This window comes from Lepisma saccharinum, chromosome 11 (assembly GCF_977018435.1).
Source record: "Lepisma saccharinum chromosome 11, izLepSacc3.1, whole genome shotgun sequence".
In the NCBI taxonomy this organism is placed as follows: Eukaryota; Metazoa; Arthropoda; class Insecta; order Zygentoma; family Lepismatidae; genus Lepisma; species Lepisma saccharinum.
The window spans coordinates 71,855,076-71,868,000 of record NC_139239.1 but is presented as its reverse complement, the minus strand read 5'-3'; the positions used below and the strand labels follow the sequence as shown (position 1 = coordinate 71,868,000).

Below are 12,925 nucleotides of genomic sequence, written 5' to 3'. Positions count from 1 at the left end.
TGGACGAAGTTTTGCCTCTGAATCACAGTTTCCCAGAAGCGGAGACTACTTCTAATTTTCCGGACGCCGAAATCGACCCGTGACTTCCCAGCTCTCTGCTCAAGAACATAAAGGGGAATCGCAACAAAGGGCATGCTGGGAAGCTGAGTTTCTGCAGAAGACACATTGCGCAGAGGACACGTTCGTATCCAACTCGTACATGTCGAGTTGAGACACACAACGTGCGCTTTTATGCACTCTAGGTTAACCGATACTATAGAACTTCAGACTGATGTCGTAGGAACATCTGTGCAGTTTGAACCCAGAACATTTGACTTGCAACAAGTCGAATTTCGTAGCGTGCTACCAAGGTTCGAATCCTTTCCCTGTGTGTGCATATTTTTAATTAAGAGTACTGCATGCTCGATCCTCGAGTGTATAGAATCAAATATTATTTCAATGAGACCATAATCGTAGATAAATATGTGTAAAAATCCGCCTTGATAGTTTCAGCCCATAATCATCTATTCATTTTCATATATCGCTATGTATCAGTAAGATGGACAATGCTATATTTTAACATTGATATGATGACTGTGTTCACTTAAGTTTCAGTTTCACTGAGTCTTTCACCTCACGATCCATATTTGAGGGCTAACTACCACGGATAAATGACGATTATACGTGTATTCGAGCGAAGAATCTCTCGAGCGTCGTTCGTGCGAACTATTAGAGGCTCGAGCAAGAAGCCCTCGATGCAATGCAGCATCATGTGATCCCTTATGACTAATCATCATTCACACACCCCCCTCTCCCCTCGTTAGGTTAAACCTAAAGAGACAGAAGAGCGATGTAAAAGAAGAAAAAATGCAAAACATTCATCATCCCCAATGTCGTGATTAGTACCTAGGTAAAGAAATGTCCTAATACAACCACATATGCGACTAACTTCGGTAAGTGAATGCATTTGCTATTTTAGACACCCAGCGAAAAGTCCACTGCATTTACACTGCACGAAGTGTCAACAATACAATTTACACTTAACCTCGCATTCCTCTTCCTTAGTTGGAAAAGTGTTGAGAGCTATTGGAATTGGACATCATGAAACTACAGAACCTCATTGCATTGGTATTTATCGATGTCCGTTAGATCTGCCCTGTAAAAAGAGATGCTAAACAGGGAAGAGGGGTCAAATACCCCACATCTTTGGAACTCGCCGCCGCGAGGGGGCCACATTGTCGTCCTAATTGTCCGGTGGCACCATTATGACACAAGATACCTCATTCCTGGTATTCATAGAAAATTCCTGTTCGGCTCACTTAGCGGTTCGAATTCCACTTTAATCCGTAGGCCCAGTCATGATTAGCCTATCTGACCATAAAGTAGACTTAAGACTTATGTAAACTTTCCACGCCGATTTTGGGGTGGAATTTTAAGATAAATGCAACGCGCACCGTCTCATTAGCACAATTAAAATGTCCACCTGTGCATTGATATATCCACAAATACCCAACACGTCCAATTTTCCACAAAACTCTAATTTTTCTTTTGCAAAGGCCCATTTTATGTCCATCTTGCCTCTGAAGTTTGAACCAAGAGCAGCGTAGAAAGAGCACTTTGAACCAAGAGCCACCCCCATTCAGCTTTCTATCTTCGCGTAATTTCTCGAGTTCATCAACCTCCCAGGAAGTTTGAACCAAGAGATCAGTGTAGAAAGAGCACTTCGAACCAAGAGATCAGAGTAGAAAAAACAGTTTGAACCAAGAGCAGCGTAGAAAGAACAGTTTGAACCAAGAGATCAGCGTAGAAAGAACAGTTTGAAGCAAGAGATCAGCGTAGAAAGGACAGTTTGAAGCAAGAGATCAGCGTAGAAAGGACAGTATGAAGCAAGAGATCGGCGTAGGAAGGACAGTTTGAAGCAAGAGATCAGCGTAGAAAGAACAGTTTGAAGCAAGAGATCAGCGTAGAAAGAACAGTTTGAAGCAAGAGATCAGCGTAGAAAGAACAGTTTGAAGCAAGAGATCAGCGTAGAAAGGACAGTTTGAAGCAAGAGATCAGCGTAGAAAGGACAGTATGAAGCAAGAGATCGGCGTAGGAAGGACAGTTTGAAGCAAGAGATCAGCGTAGAAAGAACAGTTTGAAGCAAGAGATCAGCGTAAAAAGGACAGTTTGAAGCAAGAGATCAGCGTAGAAAGGACACTTTGAAGCAAGAGATCAGAGTAGAAAGGACACTTTGAAGCAAGAGATCAGCGTAGAAAGAACACTTTGAAGCAAGAGATCAGCGTAGAAAGGACAGTTTGAAGCAAGAGATCAGCGTAGAAAGGACAGTTTGAAGCAAGTGATCAGCGTAGAAAGAACAGTTTGAAGCAAGTGATCAGCGTAGAAAGAACAGTTTGAAGCAAGAGATCAGCGTAGAAAGAACAGTTTGAAGCAAGAGATCAGCGTAGAAAGAACAGTTTGAAGCAAGAGATCAGCGTAGAAAGAACAGTTTGAAGCAAGAGATCAGCGTAGAAAGAACAGTTTGAAGCAAGAGATCAGCGTAGAAAGAACAGTTTGAAGCAAGATAGCAGCTTAGAAAGAACAGTTTGAAGCAAGATAGCAGCTTAGAAAGAACAGTTTGAAGCAAGATAGCAGCTTAGAAAGAACAGTTTGAACCAAGAGAGGGAAATATTCAATTCACCCACCTTACAAGAAATACCGTATAACTGAAATTGGTCCGCAGATTACACAAAATAAAGCAATACGAATAAGAATACATAAAAATTAAAAGTCTTTATTTTTCACGTTGATTGAGGGAGGGAGTAGCAGAGAATTCCAAAAGAAGCTGGGGGACCCCCCCCCCATTTCCCCCCATTTTTAACAAGCTCCAATGTCTGCTCCTTCCTCATTATTAATGCAGATTGTTTCCAGAACGAGCCCCGGTCCAGCAACCCACATTCGCCCGCGCCGGCGGTCGTCGGTTTGCCTTTGGAACTCGCCGCCGCGAGGGGGCCACATTGTCGTCCTAATTGTCCGGGGACACGTGGCACCATTATGACACAAGAGACCCTGACCGATGCTTCATCTGGTTAGCGGCGACAAGTACCACTGTTATTGATTACGTATCTTTTCTCGAAAGCAGATGGCGGCGCTGCGACCGGCAACTGGATCCGGCAACAATGGAGGGTGAAACGGCGAAAGGGTTGCAACCCCCTTGCAGTGACAATACAGTACCTTCCTTGTTGCGAGTCGCATATGCACGTGGCATTGAACTGTGAAACAAGCAAGAAATGGGGATATTTGATCAAGTTCTAGGCTCGTGGGTAGCACGGTCAGTTCCACTTTTAGAGTTCACCAACCCATGAAGAAGAGTTTAAACCAAGATAAAATTTATAAAAAGTAACATAACATAACATATTAAAGATTAAATAAAACTCAGGCTTAATTCAGTAAATGCGTGTTACTTTTCTCTTCATGATCTTATCGTATAATATCTCGCCTTGTAATAAAGGGGTCACGGGTTCGATACTCGGTGGAGGCACATAGTGGTTCGGGTCCCACTTTAAGCTGTAGGTCCAGTCCCGATTAGCCTTACTGTACATAAAGTGGACTTAAAACACCAACTCAATCAATCGTATAATAGCTAAGAAAATAAAAGTTAAAATATTCAAAACTGTAATTTTGCCTGTAGTATTATTTGGTCTTTTACATTAAAAGAGGAACATAAATTAAGAGTATTTGCAAAGAAAATCCGTAAGAAAATATTTGGACCTGTGAGGAGACAGGTGAGCGGAGAAGGTTACATAATTTGTATTCCTCTCCAGAAATAATTAGAATAATTAAATCAGGAAGACTTAGGTGAGCACGCCATGTGGCATGAGTGGGAGAGGAAAGAAGAGTTTAGAGGATTCTTGTTGGGAAACCTGATGGTAAGAGGCATGTAGGAAGATCAAGACGAAGATGGATCTAAAGGAAATCAGTAAGGATGGAAAAGATTGGATTTATCTTCCCCAGGATAGGGACAGATGGAAGGCTTGTTTTGCTGCAGCCATAAACCTTCGGGTTTAAGAAGGTGAGAGAGAGTTAGAGTTAGTTAACATAACAGGAACAGTTTGAACCAGGAGATCAGACACAACAAGAACAGTTTGAATCAAGATAACAAATTCTCGTGCAAGAGTGCTCGAAGTGGAATTTCCTAGCTGGGGGATGCTTGACCGAGTTTTGGGATAGTTGAGGGGTGCTAGTATGGATCAACATGGAGAGAGTGCAGGAGATGAGAGGATGATTTATGAAAATTTTCTTTCTAGGTGATAGTATCTTTGCGTGTTCAAACACTGCTCCCGCACAAGGTCCTAGCAGGAATAGTTTGAACCAAGAGAAAAAAAATCTCCCACACAGTAACCTAGCAGCAAAAGTTGCATCCGATAAATTTGCACGGTTCAAACAACCTAGCAAGAACGATTTGAACACATTGGAAAGACCTGCATACTACATACAGTAGTAATCTGGCTAGAACAGTTTGAATCTAGAGGGAAGAACTAAATACAAATTCATCATGTTTTCTCCACTTTTGAGAAACAGTGTGTACGTAAAGAAAAATACTCAGCGTAGCGACGAAAACATTCAAACATTTAGTGTATGTAAAGATCTGTTAACAAACTGTTTTCGTGGATATGCCTTATTGATCAACGTATCGTGCCTTACACAGAACAACTGACACGTTATTGCATTAGTTCCCATTATTCAAAATCTAAATATATGTCCTGTTTTAAAGAGATGTTCTTCCTCGATTGTAACTTGGCGCGAATGTAATTTCCTTGGCCTCAGAGCAAGCGGAATCCAGTGTTTCTGGCGCACACTTCTCATTGTTCTCCATCCACCAGTTGGACTGTATCGCTCTAGATTTCACACAGCGTGCTGAATGTAAATATACAAGAGCCGCTGCTTTCAGCTCTCTTTTATTTATTTGTCCAGAGGGCGTTCCCGGATTTTTTTTTTAAAAAAAAAGGAAAAAAAGAAACCTCTCCTTTCTGCGAGGGGATGAGATGGCTGTTTTCCTTTTGAAACGATTCAGGAAGACTACGAGATGGCGTCCGTTTGTTGGGTGGGATGTGGTGTTTGCAGTGAGATCAAGGGAACGAACACACTGCTCGTTGTTAGGTACTCCAGACATGTTACTTTCCTAGAAGTAACTTGAGTTACTGATTTTTAAAAATTAACCCATCTATGAAGACAGTTACGTCAAAAACAAGTTTTTGCATTTACGTACGCTGGGCAGTATCGATCCACCAACATACTGTAGTTCTGACGAAGCAGTGGTGCTAGTGGTTTTTACAATTTTCCATTTATTTACCAATACCATCCCTTTTCTGAGACCGCAGAGATCCACATACGCCATACACACAATTCATGTAGGAGTAAATTTGACTTTAATTTTCAGTTTTTCTTTGAGTTCCAGGGTGGCTACGCACGGGAATTCCTTGAATTTCGGGAAATTGCGCGTGAATTATTGACGCCGGGAATTATGCGTGAATTCTGCTTGAATTTTTTCTCCGTAGACGTGAAAAATTGCAATTTTTATAAGTCCAAATCCCATTGAATTAATACATATGTATTAAATACTCTGAGACACGTTTTTTCACAGGTAGCTTTTATTTTTGTCGAGGAAGGAAAAGAAAAGAAAAATCTGCGTGGGGAAAAAAACAGTATTCTCTCAATTCGTTTGTGTCCTTTGCTAAACAATCTATCTGACATACAGAAGATTATTGCAAGATAAAATATCTTGAAGTTGATTAGGTATCTCGTGACATTTGAGACTTGTGTTTGTAGATGTATTTCTAGTCTGAGTATGCGAAATGCCAAATGCAAACTCCGCAGCTTTAATTAAAGATATGCCGTTCAGTTGAATTGAATTAGAATTTTTGGACACATTGGAATCGCACAAGCCCTTTGTATTGTTAATATATTTGTGTGTGTGTGTGTGTGTGTGTGTGTGAATGTGTGTGGGTGGTGAGAGGCGGTAATACGTAAGGCTGAAGTACAGAAAACATCTGCTTTTGCCTTGAATTTTTGGAAAGTTCACCTTGAAAACCGGGAATGATACTTGAATTTTATCATGGTCCTAGAGTGGCACACCCTCATAATGAAAATCTGTTCTTCAGTCTTTGGTTCAAGAGAAACATGTGTAACCCTTCTGAAATGTAATGAGGCATTTTGGGTATGTTAGTAAGTTCCAGTTGTCGAAGAAAACCATCATTTGAGGATTTTTAAGTGGCACCGTTGTGTTCTTAGGATGATGTGGAATGGGAGAACTGTCACTGATTGTACGGTCGCAATAAAAATGGGAGACCTATATCCTGAAATATTCCCTATGCATGGCGTTATGTGTGATGCAAAGCGCCAACTTCAATGGCAAGTTCAGCAACAGCCATATAGTTAGGCAACACTCTTTAACACAGTGCAGAAAAGCGAGTGTTTTAGGTTCTAGATGTCCCATTCGATTTATTTTGGGAGACCATACAACTTCAGTTATGCCTGCAGGGTGTATATCATGCCCAACATGGATATTTTATAGTTGTGTTCTTTGATATAACACCACAACCAGTGTATTGTGGGACAGATTTGTTGATCAGATGCATTTCAGGTGGAGAGTTCTGTGACTTGTACGCGACACTAGAATGTAGATTTCCAAAGGAACTACTAGAACATGTATGTTGTAAACAAGGGGAGGTGGACTTGATCTGCTTGTTAAACTGTGTTGCAGGTTTTTCGGATTCTGATTACTACATTAATCACAACTTTTGCTGCCAAGGAAAGGAAATTTGAATCGCAAGCAACCAGATCTAGCCAATAAAGTGGGTGTACCTTCAGCTGTAAGATCATTTTAGATTCTGCTGTATGTTTCTGAACTATTGTATCCGTTCCGTTAAGTATTAGTCCCATATACTCGTACTAAAAAAAAGAATGCGTCGCCTCGTTGCTGTTTAATTTGATTTGGTTTTCTTTGTATCCAGAGTTATAGAACAGTGCATGGTATCAATAACATGTTTTTGTATTGTGTGGTGGAGGAACTGTTATATTATAGCTTACTGTGACTTTTTTTAAAATTTCCAGATGTAGAATGACTATGTATTGTTCATGTTTATATCTACGTGTCAAGAGAGAATGTACGTTGGGCAGTAACCAGTTGGATTTGTTGGAAAGCAAGCAAATTAGGAAATGTTATTCACCCAGATTCCTTATGTCCAGTTATGGCACTTTGGCGCAGTCTCTGAAGTCTCAGTATCTATTCCTGTGGATTTGGGAAACACCTTATGTTGTTTAGGTTGTGCAAGGGACGCCACGGTGACCCCTCATTTGTCTCTGTCGCCCTTCCTGCATGTAGGAGGGGTGCAGAACGAAAAACAAATGGCAAGAAAAGGGAAACAAATAGCTGGCTCCCTCTATACATTCTGTTCTTGGCACGTAATTTATACGAGAGTTTTTCAGTATGTAAATCTCGGTGGCCATGTAAATTTGTCGACAGGACGTGTATTAATAACGACCCATATATTTAAACCCTCCCCACAACCGTAAACAAACACTTCCTGAGCTCTGTTGTTGGACTCGCGGTTGCGCCTTCCTCGGTATTGTTTGAAAATGTTTCCAGTTGGAGAAAACACGGACGTTACTTTGCGCAAGATATCCCCTGATGAAAACTGGAGCTATCTCATTGTGTTACGTCCTGGACATTTCCGAGTTACTTCTGCGTCGCCCGTATTCGTGTGTCAAGAAGGTTGCAAATTTTATAGAACTAACATTTGCCAACAGTTGTATAATTTTTAGTTCTAATGGTAGCAATATACATTTCCTGAATTCGTGTCTCAAATATCTGTGTAGAACTTTGACCTGACATATGAGCTTGGGCACATGATATTTTGAACAGCATTCGATCCCATAGCTCCTAGCGGTGAATATCTCAAGTATGTATAGATGATCTCGTAAACCAGGTCGTAATACATACTTTCTACTTACGAATTGTTTTCTAATGAAGGCACTGATTGTTTTCTAATGAAGGCACTGATGTAAAGGACATGTACATGTTTTTTCGGGTGAATGAGTCCAGAAGTATGAATCCTAAAGTACTGCATTCTTGTGGAAATCGATAAAGAAACTTTTTCCGTGAGAAAAATCAGAAACCCTCAACTATTTCTCCCCTGAGTTTTCTAAAATGTAGAACGGGAAAAAGTAGTCGAGGACCTTCTTTTCAGCGTTACCACACGCTTGTGCTTCAGTGCCATAAATCACTGCAGAAAATGGAAAAATAATTGTGCAGAAACAAAGGAGATAAACCACAGTCGCTCTCCTTGTGGCGCCCTCACAGCAATCTGCATCATTAGTGAAATCTTGCTCTGGTACTGGACGCGTCCCAGTTGAACATTAGATATACGTAGACTACAACAACTAGCAACAAGTGACGTTTTCTTACGTTGTAGCCATATCGAGACGAGTACGTCGATCACTCGATACTTCCACCTTCGCGAATTGTGTCCTTTTGACATGGCCATAGTTTTCCAATTTAGGTAATATGTATTTTAATTGTGTCTGAGAAATCTTCTGACGTGACAGTTTTATGTATGACTAATCTTGTTCTTTCTCATGTTTTGTTCAGGTCTCACGCGGCCGCCCATGTACCCGTTCACCACCAGTCAGTACCCGTATCCTATGCTGAGCCCCGATATGTCGCAAGTCGCAGCCACATGGTGAGTATAGCAATATGGTTTATCAGCTCTGATAGTCTTCATAATCATTAACGACGCCAATATCCAAAAAGGGTGGTGCAAAAAGCAAAGGCATGTGGCGAAATTGGTAGAAACTGTGACCGATCATTCACAGAAGGGTATGGATAAAGACCTCAAATTCTTGTCTAACTTCCACTAGTGGTGCCAGTTCATTATATGCCAGTGAAAGTCAGTATGTGTAATATGTAAAGTTCTTTTTAAAAATAGAAAAGTTAGTATTTTTGTATTTGTGACTGAAGCATGTGATCATTGCACTGTAGGGTATGGATGGGTGCCAATATTACATTATTTTATCTTTTTTCTAATACGTTTAACAATAAGTACTTTGCACTGAGAAAGTTATGAAAATGTTTCCTGAGAATTGCCTTTCCATACATGCTCAACAAAATTGCATATTTCAGTTTTTTGCCGTGTTTTCTTATCTCCTTCCTAGTATGCTATGCTGTGGTATGGTGAATCATCTTTGTGTGCAATGCATTAATCTTGATTTTTAGTACAGTAACGAAAACCTTGTCTCATCCTCGTAAACTGATTTGGCTGTCTAAGAGGGTGTTGAATGCGGGATAAAAATTGTTTAAAATAAAATTGCTGCTTCACTTTTAAAATAGTAATTTATCATTATCACTAACAATGCCCACATCGAACACTTGTAATATGCATGTTCTATCAACACGTGTCAAGATGGTTGTGGTGTGTCAGCTCGGGTATGAATTAATCAGCGTCACCTTTGTACCATCCTTTTTAAATAATAAGTGAAGTTTTAAAAAACACTGCGTACGAATTTTAGTTACTCAATTATTTAAAAAAATGCTTTGTCTCTAAACTTATGCATAAGAAATTTACGTCGTAGAAATTAGCTTGGTTTGAATTTTACGTGACCATCGCTAAAAATAAATAAACTTCATTTGTACATATCTGTATTGCTAACATTGAAGTAGTCTCCCTCAATCTCGTGCGTGTATGTAAAACGCTGGTTTTAGCCTTATACTCTCATCTCAAAAGTTCGGCAGGGCTGCCACCCCTGTTTTGAATTTTCTGTAACCTTGAGGAAACTTTCTCCACAAACGTTCGATACCATTCCACCACCGCGGTTGACCTTCTTACCGAAATACCCGAAGCAAAAAGAACCAAACAAACATTGAATGAGAACTTTTCTGGGCAGTTCACATGATGCGGGTTGTTTGATCCTTCGGAGGGGAAGGGGGCTTGCACCCGTGTTTTTTAAGCCTGCAAGAAGGAAAGGAAGTAAAAAAAACAAGTGAAGAAAGCTGGAAACGGAAGTAACAGAGGCACGAGGGTTAGAGGGTGAGGGGGCCTGCAGCTCTGCTCATTTGATGCGGCAGCGGAGCGTAAAAGTGCACTCCTCAAAGGCCATTGTGGTTCATTCCGGCTCATTTGGGGAGTTACTTGGCCAAATCCGTTTATCGCTGAACTGGGCCTTTGCCCCCCTTCCCTTTCCCCCTCTCACCGATCAATCAATGAAGGCGCAACAGAAGAAAGTGGATGATCGAGGTAGGCTTTCAGACATATGCCGGTTCCCGCCACCAACATCTAAAAGTTCCTTCATATTTGTTTCTGGTGGAGAGGTGTATTGTACAGCTGTGCTGTGTGGGAAAAAAAATCAACTTTGCTGAATTTCTGAGCATTTCCTTCCACCCTTCTCTGGTAACTGCATTGTTATATGGTTTGGAGGGTCTCGTGCCTGGCCTCTGTCAGGATAACCTTCTGTTTTTTCTTGCTACTCGCGCCGGCTGTTTGTTTTTCGTGTCACTGGCTCCGACCCAGAAAAGTCCACATTTACGTTGTACAGTCACGGACACCTCTGGATTGTAATGATCCCATTGAAATTTAATGGAAGTGTTACAACCCTGAAGTGTCCGTGACTGCACAAGTTTCCCCGAACTCTTGTTTTACTACCTTTCACATGATATTGATTGACGTGTTTGAATGCAGGAATCGATCTCTCGTAACAAAAAATTAAGTTTTTTCACACTCACCCACTATAACTCTTTGTGTATACATGAAAGATTTCGTAGAAATTTCCCCAGATTGCTTGAAATTCGGTCAATTATTTCATCCAATTTCTATACCAGACTCCTCGTAGTGTTCGGGGCGTACCCTCCCCCTTTCACCTAGGCTTTTGCGTCGAACGGAGAAGTAGGCGACGGATTGCTTGTTGTACGCGTCGCGGCAGGCGTTCGAAACAGCCAATCAGACGAGCAAGTTCTTGAAAGTTGCCTGCGTTCCTGTGCTATTGGAGGCCGGTACAAACGCCAACCGTGCTTCGGTATATTTTCCTCCTCTTTGAAGGCAGCATTCGCACCTCTCTCATATTCAGAATAAAATGCCACCTTTCCAACGATTTCTGAGTTTCATGCCATTCCCAGCTTCAGATCCACATGCTAACTGATATTTTTGTGTTCTGGAGTCACTAGTCTGGAAAGTAACAGCTCTAAAGAACAGCCAATCATTATCAAGTTCATCCTATAGAATGTTAGCATGAGCAACACGCATTCTGATCTGGGCTCTTAGCTGGTGTATAATTCGGAATCGTAGTTACTTAGTCCAGCCTAGCGTATTGGCTTTTTTGTGTGTTCCGTAAGAGCGATTAATTTTTTCCATGAAATGTTTTTCGAGCTTTGTTTTCTTTCTTTTTTGTTACTTTTTTAATGCGTTTGAATAGTCGTTGCTGAGGAAACTATACGCTTGCAGTAGATTTGGTAAGTACGGTGGACCCGACGATTATTTGTTTCTTCCCGCGAGCAGCGCTCGGTACCTTCAGACACTAAAGTGAACGATGTCAGCCGAACACAACCGAAGCCGTGGTGACGAGTGAGAGGAAGTAGAACTGCAATCTAGAAAGCCACATTAAAAACTGAAACGGGAGTCGAAGCAGCTTCCACATTTCCGTCAAACGCGAAATACACCCAGTAACAGCTCTCTGACGCTTTCCTTGTTCGTCTGCCGATCAACTATTTTCAAAAAAAGAAAAAAAAAATCCTCTCGTAACCGAATTTCCAACCATGTTATCGCGCGCGCAAAATCCATAATCGAACATTTACTCACTATTAAGTCCAGCGCCGGGCCCTTTGTTTCCTACGCGTCCGTGCCCCGTTAACGGCGTATTGAAGGGGGGGAGGAGAGGGGAAAAAAGAAGGCGCGAATTGAACCATATTCCACTGCTCTCGTCAACGTCATTGAACGTTTGTACCCCGGAGCGTTTCGGGCTGTACGGTAATGCCAGGATCATAACAAGCCCCCGGGCAGGTTCGAATTTTGTTTCTGCGGGAACCGATTGGAAATCGAACGTGCAGGCTGTTACCATGAGAGAGAGACAGTGTGTTGATTCGATAACAAGGCCCCAAGCCATGATAACTGGGTTATCTTGTGATGGATTTCCCTTGGTGTTCGCAGGCGAAAAATCTGCATAGTCAGCAGGCATCGTGTGTCCGCTTCCTCGTGCGCGCACCCAATAGAATCCACGTCGCGTTTAGTTTCAACCCCCGAAAGCGAAACAGAATTAGCAGGCCTTTTTTTCTCCCCCTCCCAAATTCCTTCCACTTCATTTTTTCACCGTAGACACTCATTTGTGCTTTCGCAACTTGCGCGCGTGATGCTTCCAATTGCCTGTAGGTGGCGTTTTTGTTTTGCTGCAGACGTTGCTGTGAGAATATAAAGAAGTACGTCATTTTGCTCATGCTTTGACCACGTGACGTACAGTACCCTCGCCGTTACGATTAGGGTAAAAAATGAGACATATAATCAGAAACATATCGGAAATTAACAGATACGGACATTTGAGGTTAAAGATATACATTTGTCTTCCCAGGTCACGAAAAGTCGAGGAGTTACTGGAATTTTTATATTCGTCTTTGGAAAACACGGAAGTTCTTTGCACTGTTAGGAAAAGTTGGCAAACATTGCTGATTGATGAAAAACTTTAGATTGAAGAACAAGCGATATAGATGTTTCAATATAGAACTGAATATCGATATTGAATCGATATATCTTATCGAAAATGTTCACGTTGATATGGATTATGTGGGGTATCTTCGATAATGATATATTGAGGTCGATATTTTTACGATATCGACACTGATATTTTAAAAATATTGATTCGATATCGATATGTTGTAATATCACACGACCCTACATGAGAGTTGAGACAATTTTTTTAATTAATTTTG

The 12,925-nt window shown here is 41.2% G+C and overlaps 1 protein-coding gene across 7 annotated transcripts in view; it reads left to right on the top strand.

Annotated features, from left to right (window-relative positions):
• The window catches only part of LOC145994916 (uncharacterized), a 71,815-nt gene that overhangs the window by 31,690 nt on the left and 27,200 nt on the right, over window positions 1-12,925 (top strand). For all 7 annotated transcript variants that reach the window (XM_083131399.1, XM_083131400.1, XM_083131397.1 and 4 more), the window contains exon 3: window positions 8,609-8,699. In XM_083131399.1, coding sequence (XP_082987525.1) covers window positions 8,609-8,699 — 91 coding nt within the window. The remainder of the gene's footprint in view (window positions 1-8,608; window positions 8,700-12,925) is intronic.